The sequence below is a fragment of the Melitaea cinxia genome, chromosome 21 (genome assembly GCF_905220565.1).
Source record: "Melitaea cinxia chromosome 21, ilMelCinx1.1, whole genome shotgun sequence".
Lineage (NCBI taxonomy): Eukaryota > Metazoa > Arthropoda > Insecta > Lepidoptera > Nymphalidae > Melitaea > Melitaea cinxia.
In genome coordinates this window covers 2,136,048-2,157,676 of record NC_059414.1, presented here as the reverse complement: position 1 = coordinate 2,157,676, position 21,629 = coordinate 2,136,048, and the positions used below count along the sequence as shown (strand labels likewise).

The window sequence follows — 21,629 nt, the reverse complement described above, 5'->3', positions numbered from 1 at the left end:
ATTTAAAATGTATGGTCTATAGATGGTGAGAAGATGTCCAATTAATGTATCTTTAGAAACCAACTCCCTTTTGGGGTTAAAACGGGGGATGGTAGGTTGTCTCACTCATCACGAAATCTCCGAAACTATAACACCTACATACTTGAAATTTGGCAAGTATGTTTTGTATAGGACATAAAAGATAAAACGGGGGTCGGAAGTTTGTATGAAAAGTCTATGTTTTTAAAGTAAGAGACGAAATTTAAAATGTATGCTCTATAGATGGTTAAAAGGAGTCCAAATAATGCATCGTAATCTATATATATAAAAGAGAAAGGTCACTGACTCACTCATCACGAGAACTTAAAAACCGCTGGATGGTCCATCCATCCAGGATGGACAAAGATGAAATTTAGCAGGGAGGTAGATTATAGTTAGTAAACGTCCGCTAAGAACGGATTTTTTGATATTCCACTGCTAAGGGCGTTTGATTGGGGTTGATAGTTTGTATGAAACATATACTGCAGCTATAAGTTCGCCTGCTAGGTTATTTATACTGCAGCCTAAAAATAAAACTAAAAATGTGGTGTATAGAGGTTTTATAAAAATAACTAATAAATTATACTAAATTGTGCCTTTTAAAAAATTACTCAGCGTGATAAGCATTTCAAGTGACTGAAATAAAAAAAAATTGCTTAAAACATCTTGATAGTAATGCATATCTTCATAACCACGCGAACGGAGTCGCGGGCAACAGTTAGTGTATTATAACAATAAGTCCCCAAAAGTGTATGTGATCGATTCCCTCAAAATTTACTGAACGGCTTTTCATGCGGTTTTACCAATGGAGAGAGGGCTTCAAGAGGAAGGTTTACGGAACGACTAAGCAGATTTTGATGAGATTTTGAGTTTCACTGGAAGTTTGCCGGGAAAACTTTGTGACTCACTGATTTAAACGCGGGCGAAGCCGCGGGCACAGCTAGTAATCATATATAAATATATTGTTATATTGCGGAAAACCGGGATGTCTTGCGCGAACTCAGTGAGGCTTTGTCCAGCAGCGGACTGACTGACTGACTTGATATAACGCTTAAACAGATAGTCGATTCCGTGTTCATCATCATCATCATCATCTTCACTTGATACAATCTACAATCAACATCAAACATCAAGCTTGATACAATCTACTGCTGGACATAGGCCTCCGCAAGTTCAAGCTCCTCATGTGTGTTTGCCATAGTCAACACGGTGGGCAGGCGGATTGGTGACCGCAGGGCTGGCTTTGTCGCACCGAAGACGCTGCTGTCCGTCTTCCTGTCTGTAGCCTGTGTATTTCAAATCCAGCAGTTATCCCGCCATCTGTCGGCTTTTTAAGTTCCAAGGTGGTAGTGGAACTATGTTATCTCTTAGTCACCTCTTACAACACCCACGGGAAGATAGGGGGCGGCTATATATTTTATTGCCGTAACAACACAGATATTTTATCCAAATGAAAGTCCAGTAATAAAATAAAAAATAAAAAATAAATAAAACAACTACCGCAGGTTAGCTGGAAGAGATTTCTTCTAGAGTTATCTCTACCGGCTTTCTACATATAAATTATATAATGTGTATAACGCCTGACTGAGCGCAGTAGTCAGTGGTCGTCGTCCGGGCTACATCTGACTCCCGTTAGCAATAGTTTTGATTCATTGCATATTGGAAAATTACTAAAATCGGAAACATCGACATTTTTTTTATTGTCCGCTTAACTTAAACACGCCAATACGCCAACACGCCAATGCGCCAACACGCCAACCTGCTAATACGTCAACACGTCAACACGCCAACACGCCAACACGCCAACGTGCCAACACGCCAATACGCCAATACGCCAATACGCCAACACGCCAACACACCAATACGCCAATGCGCCAATACGCCAACAGTCCAACACGCCAATGTGCCAATACGCCAACGCGCCAATGCGCCAATACGCCAACAGTCCAACACGCCAATGTGCCAATACGCCAACGCGCCAATGCGCCAATATGCCAACACGCCAACGTGCCAATACGCCAATACGCCAACACGCCAACACGCCAATACGCCAACACGCCAACACGCCAATGTGCCAATACGCCAATACGCCAATACGCCAACACACCAACACGCCAACACGCCAATACGCCAATGCGCCAACACGCCAAAACGCCATGTGCCAATACGCCAACACGCCAATGCGCCAACACGCCAACACGCCAACGTGACAACACGCCAACACGCCAATGTGCCAATACGCCAACACGCCAACATACCAACACACCAATACGCCAACACGCCAATGTGCCAATACGCCAACACGCCAATACGCCAACACGCCAATGCGCCAACACGCCAACACGCCAACACGCCAATGTGCCAATACGCCAACACGCCAATACGCCAACACGCCAATGCGCCAACCCGCCAACACGCCAACGTGCCAATGTGCCAATGTGCCAACACGCCAATACGGCAACACGCCAACACGCCAACACGCCAATGGGCCAACACGCCAATGCGCCAACACGCCAACACGCCAATGCGCCAACGTGAAAACGCGCCAATGCGCCAACACGACAGGACGCCAACAAAAATAACAAACCTGTTTAATAACGAACCATTACTTATGATATTATATCTGTCCCGGTCCGGAAGAAGCCACTTCGCCATCTAAGGACATCGTGGCAAGTTAGCCGGGAAAACTTTGTGACTCACTGATTTAAACGCGGGCGAAGCCGCGGACACATCTAGTTTACATATATAACACACAGTTGAAATAATTAACGATACGTAAAATAACCTACAGAGGTTTTAATTCTTAGCGGCTCGATGACGATGACGTCGATTTTCCAAGAAAGTGATAACAGACGAGCTTTGAGATCTTTGCCCTAGTGTTAACTACACAATCGAAGAACACTACTTTTTTAATTAAAACGTAATTTATACTTTTTATAAAAATAAAAAAATAAAAAAAAATTTCATCCCATGGAATAAAATTTAGTATGAACACAAACTTTTGACCACTCAACAGATTATCATTTACCATAAAAGACAATGATCTAATTATTACAGTAATTAATTGATCATTTAAGTATCAATTGCACATACGTTGGTTGGAAATCAGAAAACATTTACAAGCGAGGAGAACAATGCGGATTCCATACGTCATGTCTTTAATAATGTTAAAAGTCGCTCCAGAAACCCATTCTGAATAGCACACCCTATCCATCTATCTATATCTATTGGCCTCTTTCCAAACGCAAAGGCATATCACCTTTATTACAATATCCATAAGAGTCGATCCTACATGCCAACACACTTCGGTACAAATGTACCACCTATTGCAATGCACATAAGGACTATAGCCGTTTCTGTTGAGATACCAGAATAATAAAAATGGATTAGTCATTATTGCGCTGTTTCTTTTAATGAAAAATGACGGTTATATCATAGCACCTAATATGATTAATGTGTTTTTTGTCTCTTTACCAATCAAAAAAAAATCGTTGAAAAGAAATTAAAATAGTTTTTTTTTCTGTAAATATAATCGCGAACCAACGAAAAACGCATGTTACATTACGAGGGATCGTTTTACGGAATGCCTTAAGTTCCATCGAGGACTTTAAAATTCAGAACGAAATATGTATGTGTAACAAAGCTTATTAAAAAATAAGATCACATTGTAAAGTAACGCACTCGTCACTAGATGGCGCTGACCTGAGTTACATTAAGCTGCCGAAGTTATGCGGAAGAATGAATATACCTTCCTGGTTACAAATTGTCAAAATGAGTAAAGATACTTCTGTTGGTACATTAGTCTCTAGCTTTTAGTTCGTGCACTCTTTGTTGACTATCCTTACTGTGCCTTTTGACCGGTTGCTCTCGGAAAGTCTCAGGTCCAATACGACTCTGTATTCACTTCGCTAGAATAAACATTATTCTACGCAAAGTCCCTTTTATTGCCTTCCTCCCTATCCCTTCATCGTGTCTTTGTGTCTCCGTGTCTTCGTATCGTCGTGGCGCATCTGCACACTGCCCCCCCCCCTCCCCACTACGACATTTTGCAAACAATGTCATTTCAAAACTTTTTCCTTTAACTTTTTACAATTGACCGTCATCAGCTTCAAATAGGTTTTCATTTAAAAAATTCGGAGAAAGAATTTTATATGACCAAATGGTTCTAAATCATTGGATATGTTCACGTTACGAATTACGGAATCACGGTTACGGATTAATCACTCCACTTGCTTCATAAGTTTGTGAATCAAGCACATTACTTTAGAACATGACATAATTTTGTTTTCTCGCAAAAGAAAAAAAAAAACGATTTCAATTACATCGACAAGTAATACAACGTAGGTACACGAAAAAATAATAAAGTAAATACGCGTTACCAAAGATTACTCAAAAGGGTGGGGCCAATGCCCCATATTTCGCCATTTTGGGTACACACATGAATTTATTAACTTTATTTATATATACTAATTCTTTATTTCGCAGTAAGCAAGCCAATAAGTTTAAATTACGACGCAGTATGAAACACGACTACTTTCAATAACCTAAACACACTCATGCATAAAACCACGGGTGGCGTCCATTATGCCGCATGCTAAAATTTTATTAAGAGCAACACATACCACCCCTGGATGTATGCATTAGTGTGTACGATAAATCTTTTTCAAGTTGATGGAGATATTTTCTAGATGCTTTTAAAGTAAAGACACCTCGCGTTCGACCGAATGGATACTAACTCTAATCTCTGTTATAAGTTGAAGTTATACTATATTTTTATACGAACGATTATAGTATACCAGTAATTATTTGAAAACCTAACCTGACTTTTAAATATTACCTACATTATCAAATTTTTGGGTAATATATTGAGTTTGTAGAAAATCAAAACTCTTTGAAACTTCTGGTATTGTAATGTAATGAAACGAATGCACCGAACGATAAGAATACAGGAAAAGTTTTATCACCGATTGATTTTCGGTACTTGTTAAATTGTTCTGTTTAAAAGTTGTTTTTGCTTGTTGTTTTTGTGCTAAATTGTTCTTCAATTCTATTCATGCCTTTCTTAGTCATTTCAATTATATCCTGATTCATTTCCATTCTTGACCTCTACCGATCCTCAGATAGGTCAAACAAACAAGGAAACAAATTAGTTTTATAAAAATCAAAAACATATACCAAACACTATGTTTTTGATAATTACAAAGTATAATTAAAACATCATAATAAAAGCATTCATGTAAAAAACTCATCAACTTTCAAAATCAGTGGTGGTTTACTTTATCTACCAAAATAACTCTCAAAGCGACATCCAATGAACTGTATGTCCTCGAACGACCTCTAAACGTTTTTTTGGTACCTTCGATAAAATCTACTTTAAGCGTTAGCAAACCACACTTCTCAGCCCACCAGTAGACCTAATAACTAAACATTTTTAGGGTATTAAATTATTAATACCAGCTGGATAACAGAGAAAAAATGTACCGTAATATACTTTTATGACATATTTTCACTATTTTTGTACGTAATATTGTATTATATTGTTATTTAATATTAAATATAGATAAATTCGTTTTGAATTTCGAAATACTAAATTGGCATATACGCTTATTTTTTATTTCCAGTATTATATAATTTCTTCCTACATTGAACGAAGTTTTCCTTCTTAGTGTCAGAATTAACCGCACCTTTTTGCTAGAGTATGTATAATTTGGCAGTAACCCTTATAATTTCTTTTATCCACACCGTCGTTCCCTTGCCTTGCCATAAGTGCCTATAAAACTTAACTAAACTTGTTCTACGTTTATTATGTATTTGGTGTACGACTGACTGTAAGCAGAGAATTGTTTCCCACATAAACCTTTGAATAATCCCAAAATTATCAACCAAGTGAAATTACACTGAAATAGAATAAAGCGCTTCTTTTAAACTTATTCCGTTAATGTATTCTCACCTACATCGCCAAGTTAGCCAAGTCGAAATGAGTAATCTAATTTCCTTCATCTGCGCTAAAGTGAGAACAAACAAATGAATATTTATCTTTCTCTCGTCGACGGGTCCCGGAGTAATGACGTCAATTTGATTTCGGGCCTTGGCTGAATTTAAACACAATCCCTTTATATTGAGGTGCCATTCATTCTATATATCACACAATTTATTCGTCATTTTGAGGATTCATCCTGTTTGATGTAAATCAACATACAAATATGATAATTGATGTAAATAATTGATGTAAATAATTAATTAAAATAATTGATGTAAATCAATATACAAAGCGGCGTAAGCCGCTTTGTATATTCTAAACCAGTGAAATAAATTGAGACATTTTCGTCACGGTAATCTTATTTTTAAACGTATTTCTTGATAACCTAAGGCAAACTTGATTTCTTTTCTTTTATTAATTTATTTATTTCTTTTAATCTTACTTATTTATTGCCAAAATAGCAATCTAAAAAATTTGCACGTAGGTATCAATTCTAAGAGATAAATAATGTATGTACAACGCACTGTATATCTTGATTGTAATATTGATTTTCTCGGACTATTCGGTTTAAGCCGACATAATTTATAAAATTTAACCTAAACTAAACGTGTCAAATTACAAAGTTATATATAATTCAAATTGTTGCGTGACATTGCTTAATTAATATGTTCAAAAATCTCAACTAATTTTGTAGTTATGTACCTCAGTTCATTGTTGGCATTGGTTTTTAATGTAATTGTATAATTTAGTGGTTAGTTATTCGAATTCACTTTATAATTAAATGTATAACAAAAGCTCTTTGTAGCATTTTTTATAGCTACCGTTTTGCGTGATTATAAAAACTTGTAACACGACAAAATAAAATTTCATGTACCTTGAAATAATAACAAATATCTAAAAATAGTGTCTTTTTCAATAAGTTTAAACTATTTATCTATTACTCACATTTTCCTCAACTGTTTTCTTGATTTTGGCGCTGGCCTCGCTCACTTTAGCGCCAGCCTTGTTGACAGCCGAATATAGGAAGTTACCAAGTGATTTAGCGCCAGCCACGGCTTTTGTTGTCACTGTCAAATCGAAATAAATAAATTATCATAAATCATATAATAGTAATAATAATAATAATAATTCTTATTTCGAGACTAATCCATATTGTGTTAGTAATAATGTTTCTTTAAATCTAGAGTTAGTATGATAACAAATTTTTAATATTTGCAATTTAAGTAATACATAATTTCAGTCTCAGCATTGGAGGCTTCGATCTATCTATAAATAATTTCAAAGCACTATTACAGCTGACGCAGAAGCGCATAAGTAGCCAAATTATTGCAATCTGTGTGAACAAGTTAGTCAAAAAGACACTCGCCAAGTTAAGTAATAGATGAGTTATCGCTTAGAAACAGTTCGGCCAAGTTTGTCAAAAAAGTTCTAGATTAAATGATCTTGCCAATTTAAACCTGTTCCTATTAAAAAAGGATTACATTTGCATAAATCGTTTAATTTTGAAAATGTCGAGTTCGAAACGGTTCATTTTTTTTTTTTATTTTTTTAAATATAATACAGCTAGTTATGCTCGGTTTCTATATTTAAAGATGATTTTCGATCAATATATACACGGTGATTTTATAACCGTTTTGGAAACGAAATATTTTACTTTGGAATCATCTATAGTACCTATAAAAATTGATAAATCAATTGTAATGTTGATTAAAAAAAAGTTTCAATTTTAATATTCATTTTTACTCGATCGACTTGGAAAGTAGTAAGGCACTGATCATTCATTCATTATTTTATATGAATGAAACACGTCCGTGCGCGTTTCGGTTGATAAAAGTATACCTATAGGCGCGAGCTAGCGAGTACTTACATAGATAGACTCGTTTGTCCTTCATACTTTACACGGGCTTAGGACCGTCAGAAATACCTATTTTATTTAAACTTCTTTTCGATTATTAACGACGATTGTTCTTTTCAGAACAAATAAATTTATAAACGGACTGTAGGTATAAATTTCTGGCGTATTTAAAAAATCGGAGCTATCTACAGAATAATTAACTTACATACGTATTAACAGTTTATTTACACTATTTACACTTCTCTGTATCGAAACAACTGCTCAAAATGGAGTCCGCTGCGTTCAATACACAAACGTACACGTTTAATACAATTCTTTTAATTTTCTTAATGTGTCTTTATCACTTTTCACTTCATCAAAAGCGTCCACTATCGCAATGCGTAAATCATCACAGCTTTCATATTGACGTGTATAATTTTTTATTTCCGACCACAAGAAAAAATCAAAGACCGTTAACTCCAGACTTCCAGGTGGCCAAGACACAGGCCCTCCTCAACCTATCCACCTATCACTAAACTCATTATCCAGGTACGCACGCACTACACTCGCGTAATGAGCGGGACAGCCGTCGTCTTGGTAGTACATACCTCTCGAGTAAGCTAACGGCACATCGTCTACTAACTCAGATATTATTCTCCTTAACATCTCTAAGTAGGAGTTGCCGGTTAGATGACCTTCAATAAAAATAGGCCCTATTAATTGGTCGTTAATAATACAGGCCTACACGTTCACACTGAAACGAACCTGGTGATGGTTTTCTCGTATCAAGTAGGGGTTAATTAGAGCCCAGTAATGATCATTGTGCACATTGTATAGTCCCACTTAAGTAAACAGTGACTCGTCCGTCCAGAGTATGTTGTCGTTTGTATTATTTAACAACCATTGGCAAAAGGCGATTCTTGCCGGTGCGTTGTTTATTACGTGAGCCTTACGAAAATGATACGGGTGTAATCCTTGTGTACGTAATATCTTCCATACGAAGTTTTGGCTAACATCGAATTCTCTTGCTGCCATCCTTGTCCTCCGCCGGGGATCGCGCTCGAAGTACTCAAGAACATCTTCAAACTCCGGCGAATAATAATTTAAACGTCCTTGACCTTGTTTACACATGTACCGCTATGGTATTACTGACCGACTGAAAGCCAGGGACGCGGGACGCTGACGATTACAGGTGAGCCGTCATTGGTCGACTCCGGCGCAACTCGGTAGCTTTGTTTTTATTGGCTAATACGATTTTGTGACGCAATATTAAAACGTATAGTATTTCTATTTTTAGAATGTACCTACCGTGTAGCGCTACTACTGGTTCTCACTTTTTGTCTGTAAACGATATGAATATCGACTTTGATGAAAAAAAAATTACATATATTTTTAAATTAACGTTATATATAGCTTCTGTTATTGATAAATAATTCAAAATTTTCGTTTCCAAAACGCTTTCAAAATCACCCGGTATATAAACTTTATTCAAGTATAATTTGCCGAATATAAAAATTAATAAATGTCTCATAACATAAGTTATGTAATATAAGTAGATAAATCTAGCGTAAAACTTGATATAGGATAGAATGTAAATCGTTTTTGGAGATTTTTCCGACGACAATACGTATTTTTCACATTTCGTAGGGAAACGCGACCGTTACGTACAAAGAAGCTCGTCCTACATTCTCGCCGGATGAGGAAATGACGTAAGAATTCTTTACGAAATATTTTAATATTCTTTTTTCAAATTTCACGCTTATTTTCATCGAAATAACAATAATTTGAAATAATCGTTATCGTGGAAACGTCGTTCGAATAATGAAAATATTATAAAGTTATTGAATTAATTTGTCAGTTACGCTGAATAGATGAACTTCCAGTCCCATTTATTTATTTATTTTCTTTAATGACACTTAACCAGTAAAATTGTATTTAAAGTCGCGTATATCATACTTTTTTGTTACTCCTAAACTTTCGTGTTATTTTATTTTTTTTTCGACATTTATTGTTCCGATTTCGGTATTTTCTTTCTAATTAAGCTAGTTGTTCTTTAAGGGAACACCTTATACCATAAAAAAAATCTTCAACTATATAATATAAATTAATTGCTAATGATTGATAAAAATTGCTCAGTGGTCTAAATTCAAACCGAATTCGATTTAACTACCGTGAACCGTAGAAAATGGGAAACATAACATTTTCCAACGTTTACGCAGTCTTTACAGCAGTCGTATTAAATACTAAAGGAATGGAAATCGTGTTATACATATTTACAAAGTAACTCTAAAATTATACACATAAGACTATAAAAATGTGTGATTCTTTCACTAAGTAATGAGCGTTGGCATGCCAAAGCAAAGCTATGTAATAAAAAAATAAACTTACTAGAAAAAAAAATAAAAATTACTAACACTCTTGCATATCTGGCACTTCGATGTTGTCTACATTGAATAACTTTTTACTCTGAGTACCTGAAAATGTGCATGACAAAACAAATGATAAAATATAGCCATCTACAAAATAAAAACATGTGCCTAATTTATGAAATAACTACATGTTTAGGGGTGGGATATTCTATTACTTTAAAAAACAAAAGGTTTTCACTATACATCAATACAATTCATTAATTAAATATCACTTTTCTTTTTTTTTTATACACAACTAGGGCGGTAAACAAGCGTACGGTTCACCTGATGGTAAGCGATTACCGTAGCTTATAGACGTCTGCAACATTAGAAGCATCGCAAGCGCGTTGCCGACCTTATCCCCAATTAGCCCCAAGAGCTCTGGTCACCTTACTTACCAACAGGAACGCAACACTTCTTGAAAACAGTATTACTACTACTCCAGTCGGGCTGCTCCACAGAGAAAATTTTAATGATTTTCTTTTACAGAGAAAAAAAAAACAAAATATTTAACAAAAACAATGAAAAATTTCTATGAGTCAATTCAGAAATTAAAATTATCTATTTTTAGGCCTATAAAGCTACTTATTAACAACAAAAAGAAAGAGAAATCTACACTGAAGATTTTAACTAAATATTCTCACTAAAACTACAAAGTTCTATGTGAACAATAAACTACTCACAAAGGCTGTCTGGAAGAAATTGCTCTTTAGGCAATAAGACCGCCTTTGTACATCTTTTATTGCATAATTACTGTTAGTTTATACTGTGGTGTACAATAAGGAACATTATTATTATCAGTATCACTCACCGTTCCCGACCCCGCCCGGTTGTTCCTCAGTGGGAGTGCCCCCGGCGGACGCTGGCCCGCTGTCCGCCCCTCCAGTTGCACTAACAACGAAAAAAAAATCGTGGTAAAGCTTTAGATTAGGTAAAACCGAATTTCGGGACCGTGGGGGGATGGGGGGGAGAGGGTGGGGAACGCTACCCCTGGTACCCCTGTCACACCTCAGAACCCCATGGTTATGGAGATATCCATGGTTAAAGTTTTGAGGTTAGAAGAAGAATTTAAAGCTATTATAATCTCCATAACCATGGGGTTTTGAGGTGTGACAGTGTTACCTTGTATAGATTCCCCTACACCCTCCACCCTCCACACCCAAAAACCCCATAATTCGGTTTTTCTAATTCGGTTTTACCTAATCTAGATCTTAGCCAAAATCGTAATCTGGCGATAAGAATCTTATGGACACCACACTTTTGACTGCTATTTTTTAAGTTATTTTATTCAACTATTAGACCATTATATAAATCAACATGTTAGCGTTCCTTCAAATGGGCAGTTTCTGTAGGTGTGATCACGTTTCACGTAAAAAAATCCTAGCCTTTTTTAAATTTTACTTTGTCTAAATATACGTGCCACTCTGGCCACATACTTATCCATAACCGGCCTATACAAATTTTCTAAGTCCTAAAAAACGGCGAATAAGTGAAATATTAACACTAACTGCCAAATACAACTAACTACCCGTACAGGAAACGAATTCTTTTTCTTGTAGAATGTGTTTCATTGACCAAGTGACCAAGTGACCAAGTATATCAAAAAAGCTCGTCAATTTAAACGAAGTCAAATTTAAAAATGGGCTAGGCATTTACGCAAGTCGTGATCAATTACACATACAGTTAACTCCCATTAAGAAGGAATGCAGATATGAGTTGAACGTCCTGTACATTTTTTTTTTTTAGTTCAACAATTTAGATTTTTTTTTTTTCACAAAGCGCGAAAATATTCTATTTTGGTTTTGTTCAAACATCCTTCACTGTCACTCATCTATACTATATATATTATAAAGGGGTAAGTTTCTAACTTTGTTTGTTTGTAGTGGGTGATCTTCGAAAATTCTGATCCGATCATGAAAATTCTTTCACTAACAGAAAGCTAGAATATTCAGGAGTGATATAGGCTATATTTTATTGTTACTGAACAAAAAATTCAGTGAAAAATAATAGTACATGTAAATCAAGTCGGACAAATACGAACGAGATGAAAACTTTACCTACTATATATTTGTATCACAAAAATAATTAACGCCCAACGAAGTGGGCACGGATCGGCTAGTAAATAATAGATTTGAATTTGAATTTTAACTGAAACACAAAAATGGTTTCTATATTTCATATTTGGGTCAATATTCCACGTTTATATTCGTACGCTTGCTTTAGCCATAGTGTTAAAGTGATCAACTGTTAACGCCATATATCGGACTTTACTGTTGTTATTAAATTAGTATCAGTGATCAATACTGTTAAAAACACACACTTCCGATGTCAATGATTGAACAATGATCTGCCATTTTGATAAAATAGCTCACATAGTTTAAGAAATCACTTGTCGGAAAATATTGTCTTTTGAGGAATCAGAAATTAAAAAATATATTAAAAAGAATGATATAAATACAATTATCCAGACATCTACACTATCGAGTGATAATCTTAATTTTTGCGTTAAACATACAAAATGTGTTAACGATAATAGTTTTTCAATTAATATCCTTTTGTATTCCACTGTGGTGGCGACCACGCCTACAATACACCATACTGTCCACCTGATTGTAGCCAATGAACTCTTGAAACACTAGGGAGTATTATAATCACATTGCCGACCCTGTCTAAATACGTAATATTCGCGAATTAAACGAAAACAAAACTGGTTTTATTATTGGTTTTTTTTGAAATGGTGTTTTTTAGATTTCTTTGCTGTTCTATACTTTTAATTTTTACTTACATATTCTAAATGAAGGTTTTTGGAGTTTTTTTTTAGATTTTTTTTCTTATTCTTTTGATAACTTACAAACTAGAAATATATACATAAGATAGACAGACATCAAAAACATCTGAGCATTACATAAAACATATTACCCTCATTAACAAATCTTTATACAACTTTAAATTAACATTTTCACATATACCAAATGAATCTGTTGCATAAATATTTACTAAGGTGTTAATAAAATTTAGTAATAGTATGTGAAATGATAAGTGATATTCTAGAAACATATATGCATTGCTCTAGACGTTGAAGAAAATAAAATATAGTATCATACAAGAAAATGCACAAAAATGATAAAAAATGGGGATTGAGCAGAATAAATGAGTTCACTATTGTTATTCAGTTTCTATAAAATTTCTAAACTGTAATGGTTCAAATAACACGTCTAATATTATTGTAATACCAATAATGTCCAGCAACATAATCATAATCTTTCTATTTAAAGTTGAAGTCCAATATGAACCTATGATTTTAAAAAAAATCTAGCTATTAATGAAAGTATTATAAAAATTTTAGGCATTCCAAAAATAAATTGGAAAGTATTATAAAAATTTTAGGCATTCCAAAAATAAATTGAAATTTATAAATAATTTTATGCATTTGAACAATGGAGACTTAGAGACCATAGATTACATAAGTGAACAAATAAGATCCGGGCGTGCCAATCAAGAACCATAAGATGCAGTGTGACAAAGCTGATAAAATAATAAAAATTCATGACAAAAAGCTTCCATTATCTATTTTATGTATTAAATTTTTCTGTGCTCTTTTTTGTGCAATTTTGAATTTGGAAAAAGACAGTAAAATTTAAACTGGTATGTGATCTCTTATCCTGTTATATAACAAATATATGTTAAATGGAAGTTAACTTTAACTATTTATGTAAAATATTGACATAATTTTTCAAAACTGGATCAGAAATGACACACCACACTAAAAAAATTGCATAAGCAAACTCATTGCTTCTGTCAATCCCTCATACCTATTATACCTAGAGTTATCATCATCGTCTTTTGTCTCAGGCTTAGGTTCAGCTACTTCGGCTGGCTCAACCGGGGCGGGCTCAGTGGTGTCAGTTGGAGCTGCCTCATTTTTCTTAAGACCCGGGATGGGGATGCCTGCTCCTAGCCATCCTGTCATCTGTGACTTCACATTGGTGATGAGATCTAGTTTGCTGCCTCCTTTGGTTGGACTGTAACAAAATAAAAATTTGAGAAATGATTACATCATAAAAAAATGAGTGTCTTCCTAACTTACAAATTGTATTATTCCATTAAAAAATACTTTCTAATAAACCCCCTGAGGTTGCAAGCAAGCTAAATTTAAAAAACAAAAGAGAAAAGAAGGCACCATCACAGCTTAATGTAACTTGGCATTGATTTAGGTATATATCACTTGACCTAAATATCATATTTTACATTACCTATACTGGATCAATATATACATTATGTAACCCTCAGAAAAAAGATTTCATCCCTTAAATATCCTATTAAACTTGCTTTTATACACGTATTGAACTGCGCCATCAGACATAAAATTCGACATTTAAATACTCTTTGTGTAACAGATTAACAATTAAAAGTGCTTAAAAAATAATTTCCTCGAAAAAGTTACTGTCGGAATTTCTAAATATACAAAAAAGAACAGAATTAAAATGTAAACAAAGGATCTTATAAACCTTTGTTTTTCACCCTCCGCCGTGGTCTCCCCGGTCGCATCTTTAGTCGGAGTGGGCACTTCTTCATCTTGAGGCTCACCCTTAGCCGCCCCCATCCAAGATGTGACCTGGTTAGTAAGTCCTGAAAACATTTTCACTGGCACAAGCTAGCAACTACACAGTACACAAGCACTCGTCTTACTACGCTGCGACAGTTTCGCACATGACACACGCGTCGACTGCTAGGCGCCCGTAGAAAGCGTGATCAGCTGAAAAACTAAATGGAACACCGCAATCGACCAGTGAATTCAAGGGAGTTTTCATTGCGCATGAAAACTTGCGCAGCTTGCGCTGTTATTTTGTAAGTTACCATAAATATAGAATCTATAGGTATATTACTTGTCAGGGTTGTACATTATCGACTTTTTTCAATACGACTAGTAAATTTTTACAATTTAACTTTTTTATATGGCTACTTATTATTTTAAAACCATTCAACAAACGAAAATTTTTCTATCTAATATGTCACAATATTAAGGGAAACATCAGTCGAGAGTTTTCTGTATATGAATTTAATTAATTGAACTAATTTATCGAAAATTACTTATCGAGTAGATGCATTGATTAATCGATAGATCATGATAGTTTTCCTTTCAATGCTGTGCCAATAACCATAGAGTTGTAGTGTTAATTGTTATTGACAAAATGACAAGTGACATTTAAGTAAAAACAGTGACGTTTTCAGAAGAGCTATTTGTATTCCTAATTTTTTGTTTGTGCTTTAAAATTTAGGAATATTTAGTTATCGATATAAATGTAACGTTTAAGGTCCTAACGACATCTATCCGAAAATTTTATTATACCGTTCTATTTGTTAATTAAATTTGAAAATGACTGAGACGCGTCGTTTACAACTCCATCTGGGAAAATGTATAGAAGATTTAGATAAATTACACAATGTTGACTTTAAATCGAAAAGAGCTACGATGTAAGTTTTCTGTCTACTTTTGAACATTTTTAGCAAAGGACAATTGAAGGGTAATGATAATATCTTCTTTTTATTAAAGGTTATGCAAAACTGCTCAAAAACTCTTTGATTCGGCTGAAGAAGCACGTGAGAAGGGTGACGAGGAGTCTTCCTACGTCCTGTACATGAAATATCTACGAGTGGTTTCATATATAAGCAAAGACAAGGATTACATAAAGGACAAGACATACTTTAATAGTATGCTCGGAACAAAAAATCCAAACAAAGCATTAGATGCGGCTGAAAAATTGAAGAACAGTCTAATTCTGAGGTAAATCTTACATTATAAATACTAAATTCTCAATTTCAAATGAAAAATCAGATGAAACAAAAAATTACTAATTTTTTTTTATTTGTCATCTTATAGAGTTATTATTTGTTTGGTTTAGATTTTGCCGAGTTAACAAGATACTCATTCAATTACTTTTTAATATCATAAATTTATATTTAATACTTGTAATCTTTAATGCTTACTAAATAATATTAAAGTAGTATACATTGGATTAAAATTCTTTGTATGTAAAATTGACTGACAATCAGCGGTTACAGTATGATTTATTGCACTAACGGACACGAATGTGTGGAGATGTGTCGATCCCTGCAAATGACAAACATTTGTACTGGCCATAGAAATGTATGTCATGGTCTGGGCATTTGTGCTTGTATATTGTGTGTGTTTCCAGACTACGGACACAGGAGAAAATCCTACTGAAGACTGTTAAGTGTGTAGCAACAACCGCAACAATAATTACTTCTCCATTTATTATAAAATACAAATAACACATTTAATATGTTAGTAAAATTTACTGTGATTTCATATTTACCAGATATAAAAAAGAAGAACAGGCTCAACGTTTACAAGACATCAAAGAGAATGAGTTGATTAAACAGAAGATAGATGAGAACAGAAAGAAAGCAATGGAAACTGTGGTAGAAAACGAACCTCCGCCTCTTGGTGTACCAGGTAACAAGTCATGATTATTTAATTGTTGATTATTACTGACCAAAATTAATAAAAAGCTCAAAACAAAAAAAAGTGTATGTGTAAGCTCACACACTACTAGACTTTCCTACTTAAGAAAAATTACAGTACTTTGTACGATTTTATTTTTGTCTTACCCACATATCAGCGAATTCTAAAATTTTTTAATATCATATCAAAAATCAACCGTGGCCAGCGGGGATCGAACCTGCACCTCCGACTGACCATGTCGGTGCTCTAGCCAACTAAGCTATGGAACGATGTCCCCGTTAGGTCGAAATATTTTATATGATGATTTTATATTTGGTTCAAAGCGACCGTGGTGCGCACACATCTTCATTCTTATTATTATTAAACAATTACAAACCATCACATTATTTCAAACCCATACAAATAAATAAAAAGGGCTTGTTATAAAATTGAAACTAAAATTTGATTATGTCTATTGTGTATGCGAACCACACTATATTTAGATTTATAACATTAAATATCTCAATCGTAATTATATTTTTACTGAGTAAGAGCAGCCTGTCAGCCAGTACAAGTTACAGAAGATCAGAACTAAATAATACTGCTTTCGAGCAGCAGTTGTGTGCTTGTGGTGAGTAAAGTAGCCAGAGCCCCTGGGTAGGGTTGGCAATGCCTCTATGTTGCAGACGACTATAAGCTACGATAATCTCAATCAATCAATAAGGTCGGTTAGAAAATCTTCAACATCTTCATAATTCATCTAGTATCTGACGTAGCTTTATTAAAGGTTAAATTAAAGAATATTTTACAACGCAAATATGAAAAAAAAAACAAGCTCTTTATTTTTAATCATTGTAAAATAAAAATAAAAGTGCGTAGTTTTTGCACTGTTTTCGCAAATTTAGATTGGTAATATATGTGCTATTTTCACGCATTTTATCACTTTGTGTTGCCCTGAGCTTGCAATACTGCTGTTATGCGATTTGGCATACTTTCTACTAGAGTTTTGAGGCGATGCTACGAAATATTCTGCCATTCTTCTATTAGAGCTTCTTTCATTTTACGTAGCGTGATAGGCGGCGGATTCCGCCGATGCACAGTTCGTTCCAGTTCGTCCCATGTATGCGTAATGTGGCTTAAGTCGGGACTGTGTGCTGGCCAATCCATTTGTGTACCGACTTATTGAAAACAGGCATACACTATCGTCTATCTGAGCTGTTTGCGAGCGCGCATCCTCTTGCATAATATTTTTTTTTTCATAATGCACATACATTATTTACTAAAATTCTTTAAATTACCAAAATATATTAACTAAAAACTATTGTAATGTCGACATAATTGAGTTGGCTTTCAAACGAAAAAAATCGATTTCAGTTACATCGACAAGTAATACAACGTAGGTAGATGAAAAAATAGTCAAGTAAATACGCATTATCAAAGATTACTCAAAAAGTAATTATCAGATCTCGATCAAGTTAATTGGGACTTAAAAACAAACATGAGATTTCGATTAAAAGAAGAATCATCAAAATTGGTTCCCCCCGTGAACAGTTATGCGGTATAATACGACGGTCGACGAAAAAATAAACCAGTAAATACGTATTAAAAAAAAAAAATTACTCTTCAAATCTCGATTAAATTTAAACGGAACCATGTGACAAGCACCACCGTTTGATTAAAAAATGAATTATCGAAATCGAAATTATGATGTACTGAAATCTGAATGAATCGATTTGGGAACCCCTTCTTTGTTTGAAGACTGTTAAAAATAAATGATTTAATTTGCTAATATAAACTTTAAAAAAGCAAAAAAACTTATCTCAGGAATAAGTTCTTTATGATAAAATAAAATATATTTTATAAGGGTGAATGTTTAAAAAATGTTCTATACGCTTCTAAGACACCTTGAATGTGATTAGGTACGGCAGCCATATAAATACATACATTACCATAACACATAGTAATGCTATGAGAAAAATCTAGATAAATTTTTCCTAGTTTTTTTAGGTAACAACTTTTAGATACTGAAATCAGAAGTATATACTTCTTTTTGGTTTGAATGTCTGTCTTAGTGGGTCTCTCCGCCGTGACTCGGAGAGCACGTTAAGCTGTGGGTCCCAATTGTGATCATGAACACCTGATAGCAATTGTCACTCATAGTAGCAAATATACCCATAGTGAAGCAGCGTAGTGGATGGAGCTCCAATCATTCTCCTACATGGAGAAAGAGCGCAGCAATGAGATGTTACAGGCTGAATCGTGTTTTTTTTTTGTTCATTCCATATAATTGGTTGTTATGTATAAATTATGTTTCAATTTAAATGCCAGGCCCAGACGAAGTGACAATCAAGAGTGATCAGCTGTACACAGTAGTGACAAGCGGCAAGCTGAAGGTAATGATAATGGACGCGAGACCTGGCAAGGATTACATCGAGTCGCACATTAATCATCCCGCTTGCATCAGTGTGCCGGAAGAGGTTATATCACCTGGGTAAGATTTTTTCTATAATTTAGACGTCCTACGTACACTTGCGCATACTGACGAATTTTAGACACTGCTTATGAATTTTGACACATGCCGATGGAGACATTTCTTAATTTAGCTGGTAATTACAGTGCTTAGTCAGTATAATTAAGGGCTGGCTTTCGCGGGTTGTGGGTAAAGTTTATCCTGCACATAAGTTACGAATAGACTTTAACAGTAGAAGGTAGAATATGCCATTAGGTGCTGTTTCTCCTCAATTGATAAACGACAACTTTTAGATTCTCAATTTCAAATAGAAATATCTCATAAATATAGTGGAACTTGATGGTGAAATAAGATAAAACATCATAAACCTCATCTGTCAAATACCGACATCTGTCAAACAGCTTTATTTAATTAGCGTAAATTTTTTTTTACAAGTAGGTTGACAAACAAGCGTATGGCTTACCTGATAGTAAGCGATCACCGTGACTAATAGATGCCTGCAGCACCAGAAGCGTCACAAAGGCGTTATTGACCCTACTCCCGACCCTCCCCTGGAGCTTTTTACCGTACTCACCACAAGAACACAACACTTCTTGAGAGCAGTATTACTTAGCTCTGATCTTCTATAAGGTTGAGATACTTCCTCAGAGATTTTGAGCTGGATATTTCCTACTGTTCCCCGTGCTTTAGTAAAAAATAATGTATATTTCTATTTATTTTTTAGACAATCAGCCCACGTCTTAGAACAAAACTTACCAGCAGCGTCCAAACCAGTGTGGGCAGAAAGGGCCTCCATGGATATCATCGTGATGCTCGACTGGAGCAGCTCCGCTGTGATACCGGGCAAAACGCTACATTTACTGAAGACTATCTTACTCAAGGTATTATTCTCTCTATTTTTTCCCTTTTGATCTGCCTTCAGTCCTTGAGCCTTAATCAGATCGGTTGTTTCTTTTATAATCTTCATCAAAATCATTATTCTTTACAGATTATGTTATTCGCTTTTGAGTCTGAGGACTCTAGAAATGTCACACACAGTGTGTTCATTTTTATGTTGTTGGGGTCTATGCTTGTAACTTCTGTAGGAATTTTTATACCCTCTCAGACAGTTGAGATTTGCAGATACTTATGTACATCAATGTTCTTTGTCAATCAAGGTGCGCTACTCTAAGTATAAATTGCTGTGGTCTTTTGTTTTGCTGCACCACTACATTGTCTCGTTGTAATTAGCTTACCATCTAAAATGCCACAACCCTATCAGCCTAATTTGGCTTAATGTGCCCTTTTTCTATTTCAAGAACAGAAAAGAAAATTTTAAAAGAATTTTTCATTCAAAGATTAAGTTGGGAAAGTGTTTCGAAGATTGGAATAAACGCTTTCTCTCGTGTATAATATCTACTGGGGACTATTTTGAAGGCGACAGCAATAATTTTGACAAAATTAAATATTTTTTCAAAAAACGAAAGGTTCCGTCATGTTCTGAACACCCCAATCTTACAATTTAAACAAACAAAACTTTTTTTACTTATTCCAGTGGGACATAAAAGTGCAATATTCAAGACCACCGTACGCTTTATCCGGTGGTTACGAAGACTGGCTCCTCAAGTATCCCTCGTTAACGACCAACCCCCAAGTAATACCTCCCTCCCAGCAGAGTATGCTCGATGATATCATATTAGGTAATGCATACTTTATTGTCTTTTATGTGAGAATAACAAAAAGTTACAATATTCTGGTGTACCAATAGGTGTACCACACAACAAAATGTCATCTGAATGAAATGTCATCAAAATGTCATATTCTGTTCAGTAGCTTTTGCGAGAAAGATTTTTGAGAAAGTTTCCAACTAAAAAGTTGACGTCTTTGTATACTAATAGTCGCAATAAAATTAATTTAATTTGGGAAAAAAATCGCAGAGCATAAGATGAAAAGACAAATTAAGCACATTCAAAAAGTTTGTGTCGCAAGCCCTGATAAAATCTAGTGACAGTGTTATAGTTACAGAATAATCATTGCCTATAATTATTACTATGCTGCTATTCTATTACTGTACCCCGCGGCTTAAGCCTCCTCAATTTAAGGAAAAAATATCCTTCTATAGCCTTTCTCGGTAAAAGGGATATCTTACACAAAATGATTTTTTTTTTCTACTTGAACCTTGAAAGATTTATGTAAACACAAAAAAGAAACACTAATGATTATAATGTTCCAGATGGCATCGACTACCCCAACTTCTCGGACTTAACCCCTCCGGCGGCTCCCGTCATCAAAGCAAGTAAACCTGGAGAGCCAGCTGTGGACCGAAGTAGCAAAGTAAGCATATCAGTTTATTATTTTATACAGCTAGGTCGGCAAACAACCAACCCCCCCCCCCCCTACTCTCTCTCGAATCTCTACCTTATTCACCACAGGAACACAAAACTGCTTGAGTGGGTCTTCTTTTGGCCACTTTA

The 21,629-nt window shown here is 34.9% G+C and overlaps 2 protein-coding genes across 2 annotated transcripts in view; one reads left to right on the top strand and one right to left on the bottom strand.

Annotated features, from left to right (window-relative positions):
• Positions 1 to 6,416: 6,416 nt before the first annotated feature.
• On the bottom strand, positions 6,417 to 15,082 carry LOC123664123 (synapse-associated protein of 47 kDa-like). Its single transcript, XM_045598726.1, has 5 exons — positions 14,749 to 15,082; positions 14,062 to 14,262; positions 11,052 to 11,131; positions 10,247 to 10,306; positions 6,417 to 7,065 (listed from the first exon to the last, which is right to left on the bottom strand). The coding sequence occupies exons 1-5, from the start codon at positions 14,877 to 14,879 to the stop codon at positions 6,929 to 6,931; spliced, it is 609 nt and encodes a 202-aa protein (XP_045454682.1). The 5' UTR covers positions 14,880 to 15,082; the 3' UTR covers positions 6,417 to 6,928.
• A 337-nt stretch (positions 15,083 to 15,419) lies between these two features.
• Positions 15,420 to 21,629, top strand: part of LOC123664116 (ubiquitin carboxyl-terminal hydrolase 8) — a 29,222-nt gene continuing 23,012 nt past the window's right edge. The window contains 7 exon segments of the mRNA XM_045598722.1: positions 15,420 to 15,715; positions 15,765 to 16,025; positions 16,582 to 16,718; positions 19,035 to 19,197; positions 19,901 to 20,057; positions 20,711 to 20,855; positions 21,389 to 21,489. Coding sequence (XP_045454678.1) covers positions 15,618 to 15,715; positions 15,765 to 16,025; positions 16,582 to 16,718; positions 19,035 to 19,197; positions 19,901 to 20,057; positions 20,711 to 20,855; positions 21,389 to 21,489 — 1,062 coding nt within the window. The 5' untranslated portion in view covers positions 15,420 to 15,617.